At 45.4% G+C, this 26,238-nt stretch overlaps 1 protein-coding gene across 1 annotated transcript in view; it reads left to right on the forward strand.

Annotated features, from left to right (window-relative positions):
- Positions 1 to 26,238, forward strand: part of LOC147642067 (LisH/CRA/RING-U-box domains-containing protein) — a 96,142-nt gene that overhangs the window by 48,522 nt on the left and 21,382 nt on the right. Inside the window, exons 2-6 of the mRNA XM_086802539.1 lie at positions 6,004 to 6,207; positions 6,344 to 6,466; positions 17,833 to 18,018; positions 18,137 to 18,270; positions 18,356 to 18,542. Coding sequence (XP_086658665.1) covers positions 6,004 to 6,207; positions 6,344 to 6,466; positions 17,833 to 18,018; positions 18,137 to 18,270; positions 18,356 to 18,542 — 834 coding nt within the window. The remainder of the gene's footprint in view (positions 1 to 6,003; positions 6,208 to 6,343; positions 6,467 to 17,832; positions 18,019 to 18,136; positions 18,271 to 18,355; positions 18,543 to 26,238) is intronic.

A 26,238-nucleotide genomic window follows, 5' to 3' on the forward strand; every position in this document is an offset into this window, starting at 1 on the left:
TGGCGACGGGGTAGACATCTCTGGTACCATAGTCCACATTATGCTATATGCAGCTGATATTATTCTGGTCTCTGAGTCACAGATGGGACTACAGCACCATCTCCATGCACTCGATGACTTCTGCACACAGAGGGGACTTACAGTGAACCTTGGGAAAACCAAGGCCATGATTTTCCACACCTCAGAGCCGGTTCGACGACAGGCCATCTTTACACTAGCAGGAGGACAAGTAGAGGTGGTAGACTCATATGCGTACCTGGGGATTACATTTACGACTCTGCCAGGAAGATTTACTATGGCACAGGCAGCTAGGGAGAGACTCACATGAGGGTATGCAACTCTGGCCATGCTAGAGAGAGTGTCACCACCCGCACGAGGGGGTGGTTGTTTGACACACTAGTCACCCCTGCTTTGATGTATGCTGCAGCAGTATGGGCACCTGGGCTCGCCACCTCCACATGGTCTCAGATAGAGAGGCCTCAGATTCTCATGCTCTCACGGGTGATCCAGAGCAAACCCTCCGTCCCACATGACATTGTCCGGACGGAGTTTGATGTACCTCCTATGCTAGTAGAGGCCCTCTTCCAGACGATGTGCTTCATACAGAGGATAAGAGATATGCCATCAGATCGACTCTCACATAGAGCTTTTGAGGTGTCCAGGCAGCTCGCAGAGAGTGGAGATAGGAGATCATGGTATTCACAGATGATACAGTGGCTCACTCAGCATGGTCTTGACATAGATCACCTGCCACATTCCTAGTATGATATACATGCACCACACATCCAACTTCTCACAGTGAGAGGAACAGAGTCCTTCGGCAAGATTTATGGCAGCGATACACTCAAGAGACTTGGATTACACCCAGTGAGCCTCTGCCGTTGAAGATGCTATACTACAGAGATCAGTTTATGCGTATCTCAGCGGATGGATTCATACAGAGACGTGGATACATGGATGTGTACATGCCTCACAGTGCCCGAGTGGTGATTGGTCAGCTCAGAGTGTCATCACACTAGCTTGAGATTGAGGCAGGTAGGGCAGCACGGATCCCCAGAGCAGAGAGGATATGCAGACTATGCCAGGAGGAGGTTGAGAGTGAGGGACATTATGTATGCAGATGCAGAGCATACAGTGTCATTAGAGAGAGATACACCACCATCTTCAGCTGACATTCCTCACTTCTCCATATCATGGAGTCCGTAGACCAGCGCAGATTTGGCCAGTTCTTGCTAGAGACACAACGCCACAGAGAGACATTGCTACGGACTCATACCACAGGGAGAGGTGGGCGACAGCTCCAGCTCACTGATTTCTTCCAGAGATCTATCCTAGTGTCTATCCTGACACAGGAGGGGGTTACACTTCAGCGTGTTGCGGACCTCCGAGCCAGACGGAGATCGAGAGCACCAGGCTACCAGACTCCCAGACTACATCAGAGGGAGATCACAGAGTCACGTGCTCGACATCAGCACCATATCCAGGAGCGGCTAGCTCACTTACACTCACACCCGGAGATCATGCTCCAAGGTATTTTTGCCTCGCGGTCGTCTATGTATCACATATTACACTCCCATTATGGTACTGGTTGGAGCTAGACAGATCTGCATTGCATTCTTGTATACCGTGCGCATATAGGTTGCATACTGAGCCTCTAGCAGTAGTGCTCCATCCATCACCCCCCCCCACTAGCTCAGTACTTTCATAGTTTATTTCATGTTCATTTTGTTCTTTTTTTTTCTGAACATCCAGAAGACATTGACAGTTGTACATTGATTTGTCTCATAGGTCGAGTTCGGCCTCTAGTAGACATTAATACAGCTTTCTTTCTTTTCTCTCAATTTCTCACAAATTCCTCAATATTTCCAATTCCCTAAATGCTCAACTGCCCAATTTCTCATAAATCTCAAATTTCTCACAATTGCCCAATTTCTTAGGAGTCACAATTCCACAACTCCCCAATTGTCCAATTGTGACCACAATTGCCTAAGCTTTTACCATATTTTAAGTGCCTAGCTAGCACTAGCTAGTCCTACAAATAATTCTACAAACTACAAGTTCTAAACCATTTTATTGTATTTATATAGAAAAAACTACGAAACCTCTGCGTTTCTTAGCCGAAAGACGAAATGTTTTGTCGTGAAACGTCAAAAATCCCTAAAATATCAAAAACCTCGAAACGTTTTTGGTGACTATACCTCCTGTAAGCTAAAATGGCAAGGGAAGGTTATAATGACAATTGTAGAGCCACACAATAGTTGAAGTGACAAGTGTGAGGTCACTTGTCTCACTTTAATCCACTTCCTTGCCACATGTCCCAATCTAAGAGCTGGGTTCTTCCATAATCTTTACCTTTAAAAATATCCCAATTGGTAGACCTTTTGCCGAATGTGCTTTGGCATGTCCCCCCCCCCCCCCCCCCCAGACGTAATGACGCGAACGGAATTTTCATCGGAGAATAGTAATCCTCCTAAATTTTAGGATTGAGATCCTTTGGATAATCCCCCATCCCAAAAGTTGTACTTTTCAAATATTTAGACGTCCTAGAGTCCACCAGACCCCTTTCATACTAGGAAATGTCCAAGCTGGTGACACAATTGTTAATAATAAACCTAGTCTAGGTGTCCTTTCACACCAACGGTCCAAGGACAAAAGTACCCTTGGAGTAAGTGCTTGTTCACATCCAGCACTACATATAAGCATATGTCCTCATAAGCAAGGGCTGCATCAGATACCACACATGCATGCAACACACATACACACGAGCATGTAACACACACACACACGGGCGAGTGAAAGCACTCAGTTGCACAAAGAAGACTGACACTATCGTTGGCGCACAAAATCTTTCACGCAGTCGTCGTTGGATAGATTCGCATGCACACACGCGCGCGCGCGCACACACACACACACACACACACACACACACACATTATATTATATTATACACACATACATATATTATATTATATTATACACACACTATAAGCCTAGCGGGACGTGCAGTGACACTCAACCACGTGTCCAAGAGAGAAAGATATAGAGAGAGAGGAGAGAGAGAGCGGAGAACAGGCTTGCTCCCTTTCAGGAATTTATTCATGAACAATCCACGGATCCGCTGGCCAGGATCAATACAATCAATGAATACAAAACAAATAGATATGCCGATGTAGGATATCCAATTCGATGTCGAGGCACAAGATCTTTTATGCCGAGCACACCACGGGGATGACCTAAAGTGTCTCTCTCACCGGGCTCGTACCAGATCCAATATCCAAATCCAAATCCAAATCCAAGTTCGAAGTCCAAATCAAAACCAAAACCAAGTCCAGATCAAGTCTAAGTCCAAAATACAAGTCTAAGTCCAAAATACAAGTTCAGATCCAAATCTAAGTCCAAGTCGAGATCCAAGTCCAAATCCAAGTTCAGATCCAAATCCAAGTCCAGATCCAAGTCTGGATCCAAATCCAAGTCTAAATCCAAGTCTGGATCCAAATCCAAGTTTGGATCCAATCCAAGTCTAAGTTCCAATTCATGTCCAAACTTCATGCTGAAGCTATATGTCCAAGTTCTCCATGTTTATGTCCAAGCTTCATGCCCAAGCTATATGTCCAAGTTCTATGTTTATGTCCAAGCTTCATGCCGAAGCTATATGTCCAAGTTCCATGTTTATGTCCAAGCTTCATGCCCAAGTTCTCCATGTCCAAGCTCTATGTCCAAGAAATACTCGCTCATCCCATTAGTAATTTCCATAACTCCTAAGGCCTTGTCCATGAAGAAAACCATGGAAAAGCTCTTTCTCACAAGAAAGCTCATATAAAATCTGTTTTGATGGTTTTTGGGCGATAAAAACTTCCAAAAAGCAGTTTTTAGGATTTTTGGAGCAATTTTAGGGTTTCTAAAATTTTATGTTCGCATAGCCAGTACAATTCCGTACGGCTGTACGGATCCGTACAGTCATATGGAAAGATGATGACATGGCACTGCAGTTGATGGAGGCGCTCTTGAATCAACCGGCAACGATGAAAAACTCCTTGATGTGGTTCATAGATGATGATGAAGAAGATGATCTCCACGCTTCAACGAAGATGGCAACGCGATGAAGAGGTTCTTCTTCAACTTGATGCTCAAGAGAGGATCATGCTTCTTTTATACTTGGGGAAGCCTTGCTTTTTGCCAAAAAGTGATGCTTTTGCTTTGCTTTTGCCTTTTACTTTGCTTTTGGTCTTTTTAATAGTAAAATATTACTCAACTTTAGTCATTGCTTTTCTAGCTTCAAGGCCTTGCTTTTTGGCCTTGGAGGTGCTTTTTGAAAAAGTAGCTTTTAGCTTTTTGATTTAGTTCGATGTCCTCTTTCCAATGATGCCCTCAACTCTTGGTCAAAGCAGTTGACTTTTTACTTTTTCTTGCTTTTTGACCAAGGCTTGTGCTTTTTCCTGTGCCAGTTTTAAGAACCCCGTTCCCATGTGTCCACCAACCTGTCCATGTGTCCGGGAAAGAGTTCCATCCTGTGAAAAAGAGCTCGGAGGGCCAAATAATTACACACACACACACACACACACACACACACACACACACACACACACGTATAAGCATATGCCCTGATATATATTACATATGCACTCGCGCTTGCACACACACACACACATTATATACACGCACGCACATGTATTTACATGTATATATGTACATACATATATACGTGTATTTACATGTATATATGTACATACATATATACATGTCTATATACCTATATATCTATATAAATATACACACTTTTTTTTGTGTGTGGCGCACACTACTGCAAAAAACGCCGGTACACTGTGACCCCGACACACACACACATGTATAGACGTATACATATGTACACACACACACACACACACACACACACGTGTGTGTGTGTGTGCGCAACCTAAAACCTCATCTCAATCCCCCATTTCAAGTAATTTGGTATTGTCATCTAAAACATACGTATATATTAGACCTGGCCATACAAGAGGACAACTATCGTCATCATATAAATACATATATATGTATATATGTGTACACACACACACACACACACACACACACACACACACACGTGTGTGTGTGTACTATCGTCATCATGTAAATACATATATATATATATGTGTGTACACACGCACGCACACACACACACACACACACAAACAAACACACGTGTGTGTGTGTGTGTGTGTGTGTACACAAATATACATATATATGTATTTATATGATGACGATAGTTGTCCTCTTATATGGCCATGTCTAACACACACACACACACACACAAAAACACACACGTGTGTGTGTACGTGTGTACCATAGTCACAAGGGAACGTCGTTCCAAGCTCTTGGAACGGGGGAACGCGTTCCATAGAGATAGCCGTTCCCGTTCCCGTTCCCGTTCCCGTTCCAAAATGGCACCGCAGACCATGTAAGAAATATAAGTGAACTATGTATCATGTAGAACACATCTATGCATTATCATGGCCACTACTGAGATGGTTTGAGGTTCTTTCTTTACTATGCCTCTTTCCAAAGCATTTACAGATATATAAAGTAAATTTATAAACACATTTATGCAATGATGTGGCGTTCCCGATTCCGTTCCCTTTTATTCAAGCTTTTCGTTCCCGTTCCAAACAGTCATCCGTTCCCCAAAACGTTCCCGTTCCCTTGTGACTATGGTGTGTACACATATATACATATATGTGTATTTATATGATGACGATAGTTGTCCTCTTATATGGCCATGTCTAATATATACATATGTTTTAGATGACAATGCCAAATTACTTGAAATGGGGGATTGAGATGAGGTTTTAGGTTCGAACCTTTTTATGGTTTATGTACTTCCTGTTGGTGTCCAACATGGCAAATTTTGTGCCAACACCTTTTCTTGCATGGTGCATGCCGATGAAGTTAAGTTTGTGCTGCAGATTTTTGAAGATGCATTTCTCTCTTGTCCAACTCTTAATCTCATTGAAACCCTTGCAGCTTGATGAGAGCAACAAGTCTGAGCAAACAGAAGTGCAAAGGAGCAAAGCACGGCTAGACCACTTAGAAATTCTACAAATTGGAGGCAAGGAAATGCAATCAAAATGGAACAACGTGCGTGTGGATCGCATTTTAGTAGATTATACGCTTCGCTCATCCTATTATGACACAGCGTTGAAGCTAGCTGAATCCAGTGGCATCGAGGTACTGCTACCCTGGCCCAATTTTCAATGACATCTATGTTCTTCCTGACTTGTGCAGATGAGGGTTGTATTGATGGATCAGATGAAGACAAGCATATTTGCAAAACCCTATCAACAAATGGTCTTGATGACTGCAGGATCTTGTGGATACCGATATTTTTTTGGATGCCAAGAAGGTGATCGAATGCTTGCGGAACAAGGATTGTTCTGAGGCTCTTGCATGGTGTGCTGAGAACAAATCCAAGCTGAAAAAAGCCAAGGTCTAAGTTTTCCAGCTACTCATTCCAAAAATTTAGCTAATTACTCTTTCCATTATATTTACATACAACATATGCTAATTATGCTATTAATTTATGCCTGAAGCCACTATTGCACTCTTATCTTTGTAATGAGCTATTTTTCATTTGACCAATTTAAGGATTCTTAAAATAGATTGCTGCACCGGTCATACATTGGTGGGCATGATGTTTCTAAAATCAGCTGTCTCTATGTGCGTGCTTCGGGGGAGGGGGGGTGGGGAGGGGAATTGGCCTTCAAGAGTGGTAGGACAGCAAGGCGATCTCTTGGGCTACAGCCAAAAACAGCCCAGGCCAGCTGGGTCACGGTTTGGGCTTGTCAGCAGCCTCTCAGAGGGGGAAAACTCCCCATATTGCTAGCCATGTAGCAGGTTGAAAGGAAAGATCCAATTAGTAAAACTGTTATCTGGAAGCAGATTACAACACTCCGAGGAGGTATAAATGCTAGAAAAAAAGAGAGATTCTGGGGGCACGGCTCCATCCATGGCTGGTCACTCTTGGGGATTACATCCTTGGGGGAGGGGAGAAGCCACACTGGGCGCTTGTAATGCAAGAAAAGACAGACACCGTTCCTAGTGAGAAAGGGACCCAGACCATAATCTGAGCTGCCTTGCAAGCACTCCTAGCATTCTTGGAAGGTGTGGAACTAAGAGGCGATTCTCCCAAAGCCACAGACATCATGAAGTGTCGTCACTTTGAGAGAATAGGGATCGATATGCCATTGATAGTCGTGGAATCCTACCACTCACCCGCTGTGGAGGGGTAGTTCTTGCCAAAGTTAGCGCGTCTAGGTAGTAGGTGGCCAAAGTCCCCAACTGAATAGGCCATCTGGGGCAAACACGCCCATGGGGCCTGCATGGCACAAAGACCGCCAAGGGGACACCATAACGTGAGAAGAAAGCTACCCACTCAGGTTCAGGTGGAGGGGCTAACGAGGTACGCCAATCGGGTGGGATGGCAGAAATGATGGTGAGGCTTAAGTGTGTCCCCTTGTGGATCCTTGATAAGCGCTCGTGTTGGGGCTTTGGGGCGGGCGGGGGGGGAGGGGGGGGGGGGGAGCCAAGTGCCCACTGTCTGGGCCAGCCTTGAGCATAGGCAGCCCCATGCTGTGTGAGCGCGAGTGCTGAGGTAGTGACCAGAGGGGAGATGAGAGCGAGCATTCCATAGCAGCGGCTGCCAAAAGAGCTCCTCAACGCAGGAGCGAGGTTTCTGAAAGAGGGAGGGACGAAGGACCTCTCAGGCATGAATAAAGCTGGCGGCAAACTTGTCCCTGAAAGAGGGACCGAGCTTGTGGAGAGGGGGCGTTGAGAAGATTCACTTAATGGCAGCCACTGTTCTTGACATGATGGGGTGCAGGCTAAGATTCATGCAAAGAGGAAGTGCTTCCATGGTTCTCCTTCAGCTGGAGTCTACGGACAACGAGCTTCCCTAGTAAAGCTCCGCTCTTGGTGGCAGGATTAATGATGCCAGGGCCTCCCCTCTGAGGAGACTATACGATGACTCTCCATGCCACCTTGGTGCGAGCCGCCCACTCATCACTGCCGGGCCACAAGAAGTTTCCAATGAGCTACTGTATTTGTCTGATGCAAGACCGAGAAAAAGCCCAACAAGAAGCAATGTACCGCATGGTGGTTAGGAGTACGTGGTTGGCCACCACTACCCGTCCAACCAAGGAGAGTCGAGTTGAACCCCAGTAAAGCAGCTTCCTCTGAATGCTCGAGGAGGGGGGCGATCTGCTGCTCGGAAGAAATGTCTATGCCCACATGGCAGCTGAGGTAGTAAACTGCAGTGCCCCTAGGAATCCACCGAAAGGCCCCAACTAGATGCCAAGTCGGGGTGGGGATGCACCGACCCAAAAATCACACAACGTGTGCGAGTTAGTGCAGGCGGCTGCTGAGGCTAGGCAAAACTCCTTGACGGCACCAACAAAGCGCTGCAGGTTTCCTTCCGTGCCAGAGAGAGAGGCTGCCCTGTCATCAACAAACTCTGCATCTAGAAGCTCCTCTAGGGTGCGGATGGGTAGACTGATGCCCTGTTCCTGTGCCTAGAGAAAGCAGCTTATCCCATTCACCACAAAAGAGAAAAAGAAAAGGGTAGCAGCAAAATGAAAAAGTACTGAATTAAAAAGCTGAATCTAGGTGTGCAATAAGTACAATGAGTGGGGGAGGTGATGGAGCTCTACTACTAGGAGAATGCAAAACTATATGCATGGAGTATACAATCATGATATGCAACCTAGCTAGCTCCATCCTGTACCATACTGGGAGTATAGAATGGTATACATCAATGAAGGGGGTGTCCACAGCGAGTCGCTCCGCACCCTCTCTGTGAAACTGAGCTTTGATCTCTGTCATCTCTCTCTCGTATAGGCGTGGTGTCCAAAAGCCAGGTGTCCTCTGTCTCCTGCGGGCTCTGAGTGTCTCTGCTCTCTGGAGAGTAATTCCCTGCTGTGTAGGGACTGGGAGTGGGGTGGATCTCTGAAAAAATGTAGTAATCTGTGTCTGTTGTCCCCCCTCTGGAGCTGTCTGAGCCTCTAATGATGTCTCTCTGTGACACTGTATGTCTAGAATGAATCTCCCCAGTATGCGCTGGTCTGTTGCCTCAAAGATCTGGCGTAGGGAATGTGGCTCTCTGAATAAAATGGGATATCTCTCTCTGATGGCTGTATATGCTCTGCATCTGCATACATAATGCTCCTCACTCTCCACCTCCTCTCTGCACAATCTGCATACCCTCTCCTCTCGGGGGATCCGTGCTGCTCTGCCAGTCTCGATCTCCAATCGATGTGATGAGACTCTAAGCTGACCAATAGCTACTTGGGAGCCGTGTGGTAAAAAGCCCTCCATGTATCTAGGCCTCTCTATAAATCCATCATCAGTGATACTCATTGTCACCAGCGTGGACATTTCCCAGTCTGAAAGGGGTCTGGTGGACTCCAGGATGTTAAAATATTTGGAAAGTACAAGCTTTGGGAATGGGGGATTATCCTAGAATACAAAGGACCACACTCCTAAAATTTAGGAGAGTTGCTATTTTTGACCCGACTCCGATGGAAATTCTGTTCGCGTCATTACATCTGGAATTGAGCAGATACCAAGAGTTGGCAAAGTGCCTATGACAGAATATCTACCAGTTGGGATATTTTTAGAGGTAAAGATTATGGAAGGACCCATCTCTTAGATTGGGACATGTGGCAAGAAAGTGGATCAAAGTGAGACAAGTGGCCTCACACTTGTCACTTCAGCTATTGTGTGGCTCTCCACTTGTCATCGTAGCCTTCTCTTGCCATTTTAGCTCATGGGAGGCCCAAATCTATAAATTGGAGCCCTCTCTCTTCATTAATAGAGGCTCTCTTGCTGCACACTAGCCTCTACCACCGTTACAGTCTGCCCTAATGATGGCTACTCTCTTTCTCTCTCTCTTGAAGGCTGCCCATGAAGAATACCGGCTGTTGGGGACTGTTTTGGAGGCTTCCATCGCGAAGAAATACTGAAGGCAAGGGTATTTAATCATTTATTATGATTTCTAGCCATTGTACTTGTTGTACCAGCATTTGTACTTGTTGTACCAGCCCTTGTATTGGCTGTACCAACTTCTATACTTGCTGTACCACCCACTGTACTGGCTGTACCAACTTCTGTACTTGTTGTACTTGCTGTACCAGCCACCGTACCGGCTGTACCAACCACCAAACCGGCTGTACCAGCCACTGTACCTATTGTACCAACCATTGTACTTGCTGTACCCTTTCTATTGCATGAAGACCCGTGGTTTTTGGGGAAGAATCAGTACCCACACGGAGGTATATGGATTATATTGTTGGCTCGGCATTTCTACAGCCTATGTTCCGGCTTGGTTGCCTCGTGTTGGGCTGTGTTATGGCATTTGTATATGGATAATCCGGCATATCCCGTGGGTAATAAAATACTCCAAGGGGGGGGGGGGGGTCGGCCCATTCCGGCCTCTGTGCGGTGTCACGTGTGCAAGCTCCATTTTCAGCATTTGTGGATGTTTTGTCCAGCTTTTATGTTTGTTTAAGTGGTTTAATATGCATTGATGGTATGAACAAGTGTGTCAAAGGCCCTAGTTCCCCGGGCACTCACCGTCGCGAGTTTCATTGGTATCAGAGCATAGGCTTTCTTGGAAGCGGAGGCTTCCTTCTATCAATAAGGAAGAGAAAAGATCTCAAGTGGGGACCACACTTACCATCATTGCTGTTAAGCATGGCCAGCTGCTTCATAGCTTATGAAGCAAGAGCATGAGCAATAGACAGCTTGTTGATCTAAGGATTTATGAATTCACAGAATTTTATCGTGGAAGTGTGAAGCTGACTTTATGTGCACACGTTTAGCACTCTTTCCATATGGATATTGTGGATTATATTATCAAGCTTACAGGCAAGCTATATGGAGATATATCTCAGGATATCTTAAGGATATGGTGATGAGATATTTCTTTTGGCTTCATGACCAACCTGGCAAAGAAAAGCTAAGTATACTTTGAGTTTGCAAAGTTGGTGCTTTGGCTATTTACTATGAAGTGTTTTTGATGTTCACTAACTCTTATATAGCTATGCAAGGAGAAAGGTGTTGTTGTTTGCCTTGAGATGGTTTCAGGGAAACATTGTTTATGGCTCCCTTTAATGGGATGAATTCTTTTCATTGGGATGGATTATATCGATGGAGATTTCTTGTCCTACGTGCTCTCTTGAAGGTTGCTTCTGCCATGTGAGGGTGGAACAATAGAGAGCATATGGAAGGGAACATGGGCACTTCAAAGGGTAGTGACAAGCACAACATACCCTGTGTAGTGTTCTCTTGTCCTACGTGCTCTCTTGAAGGTTGTTTCTACCATGTGAGGGTGGAACAATAGAGAGCATATGGAAGGGAACATGGGCACTTCAAAGGGTAGTGACAAGCACAACATACCCTGTGTAGTGTTCTCTTGTCCTACGTGCTCTCTTGAAGATTGTTTCTACCATGTGAGGGTGGAACAATAGAGAGCAGATGGAAGGGAACATGGGCACTTCAAAGGGTAGTGACAAGCACAACATACCCTGTGTAGTGTTCTCTTGTCCTAAGTGCTCTCTTGAAGATTGTTTCTACCATGTGTGGGTGGAACAATAGAGAGCAGATGGAAGGGAACATGGGCACTTGAGAGGCTAGTGTGAGTTGGTGGCCGAAATGCCTACAAACTATTGGTGGCCGAAATGCCTATAAACTATGTGTAGCAGAAAAGCTTATGGAACACCAGGTTATCTATGCCTGCGAGTGATTGTTTTATCTTGTTACTTGAGCCCACCTCTCATCCAAGGTGTGTGGTCAGAGTACCAACACGGAGTGCAAGTGGTAAAGTGGACATGACGGGACTTATGTCTATGCCAAGGGTCATGTGGACAGATGTCTTGTTGGCAGGAGACTTATTTTGTCTCGCCCATTTACTTGGGACATGGATTATGATATCTGGACTTATGGGACTGTTTTGTCTCGCACATTAACTTTTGGGACATGGATTATGATATCTGGACTTATGGGACTGTTTTTTGTCTCACCCATTTATCTTGGGACATGATTTTGATATTGGTATTATGGAGACTTATTTAGTCTCGCCCATTTCTTTGGGACACTCTTCAGTTATATTGGATTTTTGAGACTGTCTCGTCTCACCCAATCGATGGGACATGATTATATCTTGAATATATGGCTTGAAGCTTAAAGTTGCGGACAACTTTTAAGAAGTTGGGGAGGATGTCACCAGCCTGGACATTTCCCAGTCTGAAAGGGGTCTGGTGGACTCCAGGATGTTAAAATATTTGGAAAGTACAAGCTTTGGGAATGGGGGATTATCCTAGAATACAAAGGACCACACTCCTAAAATTTAGGAGAGTTACTATTTTTGGCCCGACTCCGATCGAAATTCTGTTCGCGTCATTACATCTGGAATTGAGCAGATACCAAGAGTTGGCAAAGTGCCTATGACAGAATGTCTACTAGTTGGGATATTTTTAGAGGTAAAGATTATGGAAGGACCCATCTCTTAGATTGGGACATGTGGCAAGAAAGTGGATCAAAGTGAGACAAGTGGCCTCACACTTGTCAGAAAGTGGATCAAAGTGAGACAAGTGGCCTCACACTTGTCACTTCAGCTATTGTGTGGCTCTCTACTTGTCATCGTAGCCTTCTCTTGCCAATTTAGCTCATGGGAGGCCCAAATCTATAAATTGGAGCCCTCTCTCTTCATTAATAGAGGCTCTCTTGCTGCACACTAGCCTCTACCACCGTTACAGTCTGCCCTAATGATGGCTACTCTCTTTCTCTCTCTCTTGAAGGCTGCCCATGAAGAATACTGGCTGTTGGGGACTGTTTTGGAGGCTTCCATCGCGAAGAAACACTGAAGGCAAGGGTATTTAATCATTTATTATGATTTCTAGCCATTGTACTTGTTGTACCAACATTTGTACTTGCTGTACCAGCCCTTGTATTGGTTGTACCAACTTCTATACTTGTTGTACCACCCATTGTACCGGTTGTACCAGCTTTTGTACTTGTTGTACCTACTATACCAGCCACCGTACCGGCTATACCAGCCACCATACCGGCTATACCAGCCATTGTACCGGCTGTACCAGCCATTGTACTTGCTGTACCGGCTGAATGGAGAGTTGTACTTGCTGTACCCTTTCTATTGCATGAAGACCCGTGGTTTTTGGGGAAGAATCAGTACCCACACGGAGGTATATGGATTATATTGTTGGCTCGGCATTTCTACAGCCTATGTTCCGGCTTGGTTGCCTCGTGTTGGGCTGTGTTATGGCATTTGTATATGGATAATCCGGCATCTCCCGTGGGGAGAGTAAGGCCCTCAAAGCTTGTGCATGATATTATTCTCCTTGGGTAATAAAATACTCCAAGGGGGGGGTCGGCCCATTCCGGCCTCTATGTGGTGTCACGTGTGCAAGCTCCATTTTCAGCATTTGTGGATGTTTTGTCCAGCTTTTATGTTTGTTTAAGTGGTTTAATATGCATTGATGGTATCAACAAGTGTGTCAAAGGCTCTAGTTCCCCGGGCACTCACCGCCCCGAGTTTCACTCATGAAGTGATCTCTGTAGTATAGCATCTTTGGTGGAAGAGGCTGTGTAGGCGATATCCATGTCTCTCGTGTATAGAGCTGCCATAGGTCCTGTCTCAATACTCTGTTCCTCTCACAATGAGAGAGACGGATATGTGGTGCATCCCTGTCATACTGGAATGGTGGTAGATGATCCATGTCTAGGCCGTGCTGTGAGAACCAATGTGTGACCTATGCGTACCATGATCCTGTGTCTCCTGCCTCACCCAGCTGTCTAGATGCCTCAAAAGCTCTGTATGACAATCTCTCCTGTGGCATCTCTCTGAATCTGTCTAGCAGGCATATAGTCTGGAATATGGCCTCTACCATCATAGGAGGCGCAACAAACTCTGCTCGGATAATGTCATGAGGTACTGACGGTTTGCTGCGTATCATGCGTGCCATCATGAGGACCTGTGGTCTCTGTATCTGTGTCCACCAATGGGTAGCAAGTCCTGGCGTCCATACCGTTGCTCCATACATCAGTGCCGGTGTGACTAATGTGTCAAATAGCCACCCCTTCGTCCGGGGCTCCTGCAAATGCGCCTGGTGGCATTGTCTCTCTAGCATAGCCAATGCTGCATATCCCCATGTCAATCTGGCTCTGGCTGCTGAACCCATGGTGAAGCACGTGGCTGCTGCAGAGAAGGTAACCCCTAGGTACACGTATGATGTCACCACCTCCACTTGGCGTCCTGCGAGAGTGAATGTTAGCTGACTCCTGCCCTGTCTCGATGTATGAAAGACCATAACCTTGGTTTTCCCAAGGTTCACAGTAAGACCCCTCTGTGTGCAGAAATCATCGAGTGCATGTAGATGCTGTTGTAGACCTCCTGGAGACTTAGACACTAATACAATATCATCAGCATAAAGCATAATATGTACTGAGGTACCTGCTAGATCAACTCCATCTCCGCCTCCCCGTGTAATGAAGTCAACCACCTCATCAATGTATAACCCAAATAGCGTGGGGGAAAGTGGGCATCCTTGCTTCACACCAATGGTGCTAGTGATAGTCTCGAACATACCTCCTGGGCATCTGACTCGCCCAAAAACCTGCTCATATAATGCATAGATGCCCCATGTCATATCTGCTGGTATGCCAAGAGACTGCAGGCGCTGAAAGAGCCTCTCTCGTGGTATTGTGTCAAATGCCTTGCGAAAAACCACATAGCAGCAATAGAGCTTTCTCTTCCTCACTCTGGCCTGATCAATCATGCATCTCAAAGTGAATACATGGTCAGTGGTAGAGAAAGCTCTCCTGAAGCCTGCCTGCCCTGATGAGCGTAAACCTGCTCGCTCAGCATATAAGCTAAGCTCTTGCTCCAATACTGCACCATAGAGTTTGGCCAACACGTGGCCAACCATAACCGTCCTGTAGTTGCTCGGATCGAGCATATCCCCTGTTTTGTGGATCGGCACAATGGTGTGCATCGTCCACTCCGCAAGCAAACACTCTGCTAGTGCCCTGTTAAACAGGTGTGCAAGAAAAGGAGCCAAAGAATCTACTGCATATATGAGATGCTGACCCTGTAGGCCCATATGGTCGGCGGCCCGTCCATGCTGTAGGCGGCGGATAGCTTCCTTTATCATTGAGTGGGTAAAGAAGCTAGCTATGGTAGGTCGAGGCTCCTGTGGCTGAGGTATAGGTGGCTGTTGTGGGGCATGGTATAGGCCCTCTGCATATGTGCGCCATGTCGGTGGGTCTGCAATGGGTGTCAGTGTCCGGGGCTCTCTGAAGTGCCGCCATGAGATAGGGCTATCTCTACTCATGAAGAAATGGAAGATCTCTAGCTCCTGTATCTCTGCGAAGGCCCGCCTTTTGCGGCGAGTAAGTCTCCTCATCTCTCTCCTCGACTCGTGCTCTGTGATGGCTCCCAAGGCTCTCTGTATGCGGAGCCGTGAGTATAGGGCTCTGCACTCGTCATCATACTATCTGTTCTAGGGCATAGTCCCAGATCTCGCAGGCTCTCCTGAGTGGATACGATGTGGGAAGCTCTGTAATGTAGCCGTGTGTAGGAGTGATGCCAGCTGGGTTGTAATGGTATCCATAGGTGCCAGGGGATCCATGTGTAGGAGCCCATCCTCTACTCTGCCAGTGTATATGTCTGCCATGTCATGTGTGAAGTAGATGGTTGTGTGGCGTCGGTATGTGGGGGGCTGGTGATACTGGTGATCCGGCTAGTGAAAATGCCAAGTATGTGTGATCTGCCCCAATAGGACGAGGTGGGATGGAGAATGAGGTGACAAGCTGTGATGCCTCCAAAGACCCCATAATGTAGTCCACCACCGTGCCTCCAGTCCGTGTATGACCCCCATGTGGGAAGCATGTCAGCCCTCCTGATCCCGGCCACTGTAGCATCCCGTTATAAATAACGAGACGATGCCTGGCTCCCAACTCTAGTAAGTGGTCCCCATAATGTCCTCTGTCTGGTCCAGTGTCCTCTGATGCCCGACTAGCCCCTATCTCCTCTGGATCCACAGGGTGGAGGATCTCCATGTCATCATAGTCATACACCTCACACTGTCTGCACTGTGTGTGGGCATTGAAGTTACCCGTAAGAAATACTTCCCCTAGTGTAGAATAATGCATAATCTCCTCTGACAGACAAGTGTATGGCGAGGCTCCTGTCTCCTCCTCCTGTGGCATGTCCTCTGTAATGACATAGGAGGATCCTGATGGAGGAAAGTAACATAGGGCTATGTATATAACCCTGTCCTGTGAGAGCTGTAAGCTGATCCACATGTATCTGGCCTCTGGATCCTGTGCTACCACTCTCAGTCTCCCCTGTAGCTCCAGTCTGAATAGAACTGCTACTCCCCTCGACCCTCTCGAGATACCCTGGCATGTGGTCCTCCTGTATGCTGACTCCCACAAGAATCCCTCTACTCGAGGTAGCCCTCTCTGTGTGCTCTGATGTGTCGCTATCAGAAGTATGATGTCTCTCCCCACCATAACATGCTCCAGTCGTCCAGGCTGCACCATACTGCCATGTGTATCTCTGTCAGTGGTCTGGTTTGTGTCCCATAGGCCCCAAACCGCTAATCCATGGGCCGGCCATCAATGATGACCTGACCATCTCGATAGAAGGCCTTCTTGCCTTCTCTCTTCTCGTGTAAGACTCGTGGCATGCAAGCTCTCCTATGCTCTAGCTGCATCCTCGTGAGATCATCATCCAAGAAAATAGGAGCTCCCTCTAAGCTTCGTAGTATGACCCTCTTCCTCATGAAGGTGACCCTCTCCGTCTCTCCTGCAAACTGTAGGATGAGGGCTCGCTTGCGTGTTGAGTCTTTCCCGGCTCTCCATGCTTTGGTGAAGGGGAGAGGGTCCTCTTCCCTGTAGCCTAGCTTCATGCATAGAAGCTGTCCATCTTTCTCGGGAGTGGAGTTGTGTGTCTCAGCTATACCTGTGTCTCGAATGTTGAGGCGGCGGGCATGCCTCATCTTCTCCTCCTCAATGGTGGTGTGAATGATTTGATGTTCTTCCCTCTGAGTCTCCTCCCTCACTTCTTTGCGGATGTTCTTCTTCACCACCTCAACCCATCCCGTCTGCTTGGCTTCGAGTTTTCCCTCCATGTCCTTTGTGATCTCCTTGGAGATCTCTTCTTTGATGGCCGTGAGAGTGTTCTCATTGATCTCCCCCTCTTCCTTCTGTGTTCTTGACGGCTACGAGTTCCACTTTCAATGCACTCACCTCCTTCTTGAGTGCTGTGTTCTCTTGTTCAAGGTCCGTGACCCGTGCTTCGAGGGCCATGATGTGCCGGTGTAGTTTGTTCTCCACCTCATTGAGGTTGGAATTGGATGTCTTCTTATTCTCCTTGATTAGTGCCTTCATTGCCGTCTTGAGGGCCTCGAGTTTCTCTTGGAGACTCGGGGCCATTCCTCGAGATTGAGGAGAGAGAGGGATTAAGCGTCTACTGAAGACTCAATGGGCCTATGAGACCAAAATGATACAATAATGTCCATGGCATATCTCATCATGGAAAGGAAAATAAACAGAAACAAAACATAATCATAGCTATCTCACTGATGTGGTACAAAACTGTCCATGGAAACTCATCATGGAATACTAGGAACATAGAAACATGAGAGGAGCATCAGCCCCCAGTAGATGGTATACCACTCTCAAAAATATCAAGACTGAGTATGGCTGAGAGAGAGAGAGAGAGAGAGAGAGAGAGATGAGGGCAGACAACTAGACCTTTAGTGGAATGGTTTGCAGAGTAAGTTTGAATTCAAGTTAAGGCTTCAAGAATTCATTGAATTAGTACGTGGAGAGCGCATGATGGAGGCAATAATATATGCACGGAAATATCTAGCATCATGGGGGAGCACTCATATGAAAGAACTACAGCAGGCGATGGCAACTCTTGCTTTCAAAAGCAACACTGATTGTGCTGGCTATAAGGTGAGCAGGCTAAGGTATACAGGCTGGGTTTTCTTTCAACAAGCGACAGAAGCTGGTACTTACTGTTTCTTTTTTTTCTTTTTTCTTTTTTTTTTTTGGGGGGGGGGGCGGGGAATAGTTGCTGTTTGATGTAAAGCAGTGGGATGAGTTAATCGAACAATTTAAGCAGGAGTTCTCCAAGCTGTATGGAATGACAACAGAATCATTGTTAAACATTCATCTGCAAGCAGGGCTGTCGGCGCTCAAAACTCCGTATCCTTCTACACTTTTTCTGAAAAAAAATGTGAACTGATTGTATTAAAATGCGGATTCCTTGACTAAAAATTTATGATCGAAGGTTTTGCTATGAGGAGGGCTGCACAAAAGAGGATCCATTGTCCCAAGAAACGTTTAGGCAACTGGCGGCTCCTTTACCTTTCTCAAAGCACATTCATTCTAAGCTTGTATGCTACATAACAAAAGAGTTAATGGATGAAGATAATCCTCCCCAAGTTCTACCAAATGGATATGTATACAGTACAAAGGTAAGAATGTACTTCTGTATCTGAAGTAAAGCATGTTTAGCATGGTGGTAGACAGTGTATGCTTATAGCTTATGTCGTAAAATGTTTTCCCAAGACTTCTTCCTCCTTTTTGCTAGTGATAGTTAGAATGTTGGATGCTAAGGATAGTATGTGGGGGTGATTGAAGGAAGAGTCACAGCTGGAGAGTCTGCACATCCAGGCCCCCTTGCCCCAGCCTTCCGCCTCTCCATCCCCCTGCCTGCACCCTCTCTCTCTTTCTCCCCCCTCCTTTTGCTCTGCTCTCACTTCCCCTCTTTGTTGCACTGTTTCCCCCTCCTGTGCAAACCCCCTCTTCCTCCGCGTAGCATGCTTGCCATCCCCTTTTTGACCTGCACTCCCCCCTTTGCTCCTTCACCCCATTTCCCCCCTATTGAACCTGTCATGCTCCCCTCTTCTGCTTGCCTCTTTTTTCACTGTCCCTTCTTTCTTTACTCCCACGTCTACACGTTGACTCCCCCCTATCCATGTGGTCCTCAAGCACTCCCGTCCCCCTAAGTTCTAACTCCGACATAGGTGCTGCGATCTTCTTCTCCAGTCAAGTGTGGCGTTGGATCACAAGTGGGACATCCCCTCCATCAAGACTACAATGGGAGACTAGCCCACTTTTTTCTCCGGCTTCCTTGGAGACTTACTTCTATTGCTGGGACCATTCTTGTATATATTACTGCCCTCCAATTAGGCCCCACCTCATCAGCCATGATACACATACTTCCTCACTCTAGGAGTGGGTTCACACACAGGTAAGACCTTGATTCCCAACAATCCTCCTCTCAATGGATTACCTCATACTGTGTCAAGAATAAATCTTAGGCTCATGGCCTAGTTTCTCATGCCAATTATGGAGTGCCAAGGGTAGAGTACACACGAGATCAAGTCACCCACAAAACACAATTGAACATAGACTTGATCAGTACGGCTACGGCCACATCTTCCTCAACTTTAGCTTTGAGTGCAGCAAGCTGGTTCATCAGGGACTTCTTGTTCACATCAGGGACTTCATCTTGTTCACATGAGTGCCGAAGTTCTCATGTGATTGCATCATCAGGCTGTAGAACTCTATCTACAAAGATACCTTACAGCTCTTTCTGTGTGCTCCAAAGAGCTTATCTAGCATCTCATAAGCTTCTTTTGAAGTCGGGAGATCAACAACGTGGTGTATGAAATTGTCGGACAAGCCTAGTGCTATAAAGTCAAAGGCTTTCTGATCTCGGAGCTTCCAAGCTCTTTGGGCATGATATTCTGCTCCAGGCATTTTCTCGTCTCCTTCAATGAAAGTCCAGAGGCTTTCTCTCATCAGGCTAAATTTTAGTTTAGTCTGCCAGGTATGGAAATTATCTCCGTTTAAATTTTCAATGAATAGATGAGTGGCCATGATAGGCATTGAATATGGAAAGATCTTAGCGAAGGAATAAATCCAATGCCAATGTCTAGTCTCTTACAAAGCAAAATGGCCAAAAAAATTTAGGGTTTTCAAAAATTAGGACTTTTGGAAATCAGGGTTTCTAAATTTGGGGTTATTTGAAAATGACGCTATAGCAACATCTTAATGTCACATATGTACTCTCAATTTTAAAAAATAAAGGAGAATTCGAGATAAATGCTTTGATTAAGATAGACTTTCAAAAAATGATATAAGCCCCAAATTTGTACCTTCCTAATGTTTTTGATTTTCTTTGCAATGCTCCTACTTTGCTCTGTTTTGGTTGTGGAAGCTTCCGCTTTCTTCAATTCATCTACGCTGCCTTGGGTTGTAGTGTTGGAACTTTTAATAAAGCTTACTAAGCATTATAATATAAGGCTTATTATGTAGTTATTTGGCCCTCCTAGCTCTTTTCACATGATGGAACTCATGCCTGGGCACATGGAGTTATGGACAGGTTGATGAAAGCATTGGATCAGGAATCATGAAGTTGGCACAAGAAATAGCACCAATTTTTGTCAAAAATCAAGAAAAAGCAAAAAGTCAAACTAAGTTGACCGCGAGCCAAGGGCACCATTGAAAAGAGGAGATTGGACCGGATCAAAAACTAAAAGCTGCTTTTCCAAAAAGCAGCTCTAAGGCCAAAAAGCAAGGCCTTGAAGCTAGAAAAGCAATAATTCAAGAACTTTGGCAAAAGATGAGTAGTATTTTATTATTATTAAAATATAAAAGCAAAAAGCTTAGCTAAAGCTTTTCTGGTAAAAAGCGGGGCTCTTCCCAAGGATAAAAAGAACCTTGAGCCCCTCTTCTTTGGCATCAAGTGTGTGGAGAGCAAGGAGATCATCATCAACATCATTGTCATCATCTTCAACCTCACCACCCTCTTTATTCGCTGGGTCTTCCGCTAAGGTTGGGATTTGATTCAGACATTGGATACTGGTACTAGCCCGGTGAGAAATTCTTGTGGGTCATCCTTGTGGTGTGCTCAACATCAGAGATCTTGTGCCTCAACATTGACTTCGACCAAGGATTCTACATTGACATATTTGTTTGATATTGTATTCATTGATTGTATTGGACTTGGCTTAAAAAAGCCCATGGATTGTTCCTGAGAAAATTCGTGAAAGGAAGCGGGGCTTGTTCTCCGCTCAGTGTGGTGTGTAAGTTTCTTATTCCCTTCTTTCTCTCCCCTCTCTCTCTATATCTTTATCTCTTGGACACGTGGTTGTGTCACGGCACGCTTTGTTGGGCTTACAATGGTATCAGACTTCAATGCAAGGATTGCTCTTGAGGAAATCTTTCTTGGAGTGAAAGAGGCATTTCAAGAGTAGAGGGAGACCAAGGGCCTAATGAAGGGAACAACTATGAGGCCAATACATGACTTCAAGGTGGGAGCCAAGGCCGACAATCTATTGCTCATGAAACCGCAACCATGACTTCAACAGAGTACCAGGATTTTCAGCAGTTTAGACAATTTCTTCAAGATAAAGAATTCCTTGCTTGGAGAGCCAAGAAGGAACAAGACCATAGAAGGGCTCGGATGTTTGAAGATTTCATCAAGGATCAACCCACCGAAGCCGAAGGAGTAGAAGCTGCCAAAGCTTATCTTTGGGCCAAAGGAGTCACCATTGGAGAAGGGTCTAGAGCTACCCATTCCGCTTCTTGTGGAGGAAACAAGGAGGACATCCCTAGGCCCGCTCTCTCGGACGCAACATCATCGGGCCAAGTAAGGGAAAAGAAGGCAAAGGCGCCTTCAACAACCGGCAAAGTGGACTTCAAGCCGGGAGAGAAGAGCGTCAAGTTTGATGCTTTTTACGGAAAGTGTGACACTCAATTTTGGAGGCGAGGGCTTCTCCGAAAAGTCTAAGCTTTGTATGGTTCGTATGCATTTGAAGGATGCTGCTTGAATTGGTGGCTAAAGGTGGTACAAGACGGGACGGAGAGAAAGTCATGGACAGATTTCAAGACCATGTTCAACAAGAAGTTTCTACCCGCAAATTTTGAAGCGGATGTTCAGAAAAAATGGGATGAGGTAAAGCAAAAAGTCGGTGAGAATGTGGCAACTTACCTTAATTAACTTTTGAGCTGTCTCATTAAACTTTACTTCTTATACTCCCATTCTTTCACTAATGGAAATGTATCATGTGAGTCAAGTACAACAGGAGGAGATTATGAAGCAAGTGAATGAGTTACTGGAGAAGGGTTTGACTAGACCCAGTTCATCACCCTTTTGCTCTCCAGTTTTATTGGTTCAGAAAAAGGATGGTTCTTTGCATATGTGTATTGATTACAGGGCTCTTAATAGGATCATTGTGAAGAACAGGTTTCCTATTCCTAGGATTGATGAAATGTAACTATTTGGCCCTCCTAGCTCTTTTCACAAGATGGAACTCATGCCCGGACACATGGACATGTTGATGAAAGCATGGGATCAGGGATCATGAAGTTGGCACAAGAAAAAGCATGAGTTTAGGTCAAAAATCAAGAAAAAGCAAAAAGTCGAACTAAGTTGACCACAAGCCAAGGGCACCATTGGAAAGAGGAGACTGAGCTGGATCAAAAAGCTAAAAGCCGCTTTTCCAAAAAGCAGCTCGAGCCAAAAAAGCAAGGCCTTGAAGGTAGAAAAGCAATAATTCAAGAACTTTGGCAAAAGATGATTAATATTTTATTATTAATAAAATATCAAACCAAAAAGACAAAAGCAAAGCAAAAAGCTTGGCTAAAGCTTTTCTAGCAAAAAGTAGGGCTCTCCCCGCGTATAAAAAGAACCTTGAGTCCCTCTTCTTTGGCATCAAGTGTGTAGAGAGCAAGGAGATCATCATCAACATCATCATCATCATTTTAACCTCACCACCCTCTCCATTCGCCGGGTCTAGGGCTGCGCCTCCATCTTCCACCAAGTCTGCATGTGTTTCAGTCGTGCGCCACCGTTGCTTCGCCTGCATAGTCCGTGCACCACCTTGCTCCGCTGTCGCATAGCCGCCCTGCACTGGTTGCGTCGTCGATCGTTGCTGCATGCTCTGCCAGTTCTACCTGCTTCGCTTACTCTGCTTGCTCCACCTACAGTACTGCCAACAGCGGCAATAGCGCAGAAAGCGCTGCTAGCAGTAGCAAACGCCAGTTCTGCTTACAGCAGCAAGTGTCGCCGATACCGACTGTAGCCCACAGCGCCGCCAACACTGCTTTTGACCATCTTCGCCTGGTTACTGATATCTGCCACTTGACATGAAGGTCCCGCCACCATCCGTGAGCCCATCGTGGTTTACACTCTTCCCTGGGGATTATTTTCAAGGATTCTTGTTTTTATCTCAGTTTTGGCATTGGATTTACTTCCGGATATCAGCTTCTACAGCACCTGGAATTCAATGTAGGGATTTCTTGGATCTTGACTTGGGATTTGATTTAGACATTGGATGCTGGTACTAGCCCGGTGAGATATTCTTTTGGGTCATCCTTGTGGTGTGCTCGGCAGCAGAGATCTTGTGTCTCGACATTGACTTCGACCAAGATTTCTACATCGACATATTTGTTTGATATTGTATTCATTGATTGTATTGGTCTTGGCTTTAAAAAGCCCGTGGATTGTTCCTGAATAAATTCCTGAAAGGGGGCAGGGCCTGTTCCCCGCTCAGTGCGGTGTGCAAGTTCTTATTCCCTTCTCTCTCTCCCCTCTCTCTCTATATCTTTATCTCTTGGAGACGTGGTTGTATCTGTCTCGGCACGCCCCGCTGGACTTACATATTAAGCCTTAGACAAGGCTTTGAAAGACTTTTAGGCCTTAATGGGGCACGTAGGCCACACAACGACGAATGTGCAAGTTGGGTAGGCGAATTAGGCGCAGCAACACAGAGCAATAAGTAGATGGATGGGTGGCCAGCAGAGCGAGGATGTGCAGCTAGCTAGTGGCATGGCTCTGCGTGTAGAGTAGCTAGGCGAAGGCTCACAACAAAAGGTAGCACTAGCAAGGGGCATGAGATTTGATAATGACAAGAACAGTTGATGTCAGCTGATTGAGAGCTACGAACTGATGCACAATAGAAGGGATGCAATCAGGGCTCTGATACCTATTGAAGGACAATGTAGTCCTAGGGTTGCTGCCTGCACACGCTATGGTGGACTGAACTGAAACATTGCTATGGCATTGGAGGAGAGAGAAAGAGAGAGAGAGAAAGAAAGAAAGAAAGAAAGATATATTACGTCTGCAAAAGGCCAAAATTGGCCTATGAGACAAACATGTAGTACAATGATGTTCCTCCAGTCATCAAGAGAGAGAAACACTATGCTCAAGAGAGAGAGTGATAAACATGATTGAATGATGTTGATTGATTTCTTCAATGAAGTACAACACCTTTATAGGTACAACACCGTTATAGGTATAAAGGTACCCCAAATGACATCACTGGTGACTGCTTATGTCAAACACACAATAATATCTAGATATTATTCTTCCCCCTCTAAGAGTGGTTCACACATGAACACACACACACATACACAACCAAGGCTTACCAGCCATTCACATTTACACATACTTCCTCACTCTAGGAGTGGGTTTACACATAGGTAAGACCTTGATTCCCAACACACTTCACATTCATTTCTCTCTCCCTAATAACTGAAGATGCTTGGTATTAAGGCTAAGGAAACTAAGAAACCGTTAAATGTAGAAATGACTAGTGGACGCCTAGAGTTCTCTAAGTCAGAGAGAGATGAGATTCCATTTCTCCTTGATGGCCACCCTACCTCTTAAGCTTTCAAGGTTATTCGTTTGGGAATCTTTCATCTTTTAACAGATTGATGTTTGACTTTGAGAGCTGTTGGATGACTCTGTGCTTGTGTTCTTTGATGATATCTTGGTGTATTCGAAGGATGAACAAGAGCATGAAATGCATGTGAGGAAGGTTCCGGACACTCTAAGGCAGCACTAGTTGTATGTCAGAAAGAGCAAATGTACCTTCTACACAGGTAAAGTTCAATATCTTGGAGTGCGTGTGAGAGATCTTGATACAGAGTTCTACACCCACTATTGGGCACTGATGATGTTAGTGGGGATGTCATAGTATCTAGTCCATACTATGTATAATGGAGTTGATAGTTTGTGGGTTGACTACCATGAGTATGTAACATGCACTTTCCTAAAAGGTGAATTTGGGCATGTTCTTGGATTCATCTAGGTATATAATTCAGTCGTATTAGCGGACATGCAGATTTCACATTGTGAAGTTTCCGTCCGAGTTGCGGCCAGTTGATATTGTGTTAATTCTTTCTATCTTTAGCGGTGCATTTTCCCTATCAACTACTTATTTGTTGTACTAATTCTTTCTATTTGCTACTTCCCTTAGTGCGAGGCTTCATTATGGCTAAGTCTACCCTACATCTCCGGAGGTTTGACAGAAACTCAGTACAAAGGGCTTTGTGTGAATATATACTCTTATGCGTGTGTGTGTGTGTGTGAGAGAGAGAGAGAGAGAGAGCATATCTTGATACAGAGTCCTACACCCACTATTGGGCACTGATGACGTTAGTGGGGATGCCGTAGTATCTAGTCCATACTTTTTTGTTTTGTTTTTCGAGCCGGGGTCAGAGACGAGCACGCTCGTCTTTGAGACTTGAGCAGAGAAACACTTTTGTCATTAGCTTTGTCGTCTCGGTCGTAGTATCTAGTCCATACTATGCATAATGGAGTTGATAGTTATATAGTCTTGTGGGTTGACTACCATGAGTATATAACATGCACGTTCCTAAAAGGTGAATTTGGGCATGTTCTTGGATTCATCTAGGTATATATATGTAGTTTCAAAGGAAGGGTTAACACCGGATCTTGCTAAGGTCCAGGTTGTGGTTAATTGACCTACTCTCAAGTCAATTAGGGATATTTGAAGCCTCTAGGGTCTAACAAGATGGTGTCGAATCTTTGTAGAAGACTATGCCAAGATAGATGCACAGCTTATTTTTCAGCTCAAGGAGGAGCTACCATTCCAGTGGTCACCACAATGTCAAAGTAGTTTTGAGAAGCTTAAAGTGGCACTAGCTTGTCAACCTGTGCTATAGCTTCCCGATTTCATCGAACTGTTTGAGGAGGTGACCGATGCTAGTGGTATTGCCATCGGTGTTGTCTTGGTGCAGCAAGATTCTCCCATATCTTATGAATCTTGAAAGCTTCAGCCACATGAAATGAATTATCCTACCCATGATTTAGAACTCTTGGCTGTGGTTTATGTACTTAAGATTTGGAGGCAT

Source organism: Cibotium barometz, chromosome 1 (genome assembly GCF_041138505.1).
Source record: "Cibotium barometz isolate CiBa-2024 chromosome 1, ASM4113850v1, whole genome shotgun sequence".
NCBI classification, from domain to species: domain Eukaryota; kingdom Viridiplantae; phylum Streptophyta; class Polypodiopsida; order Cyatheales; family Cibotiaceae; genus Cibotium; species Cibotium barometz.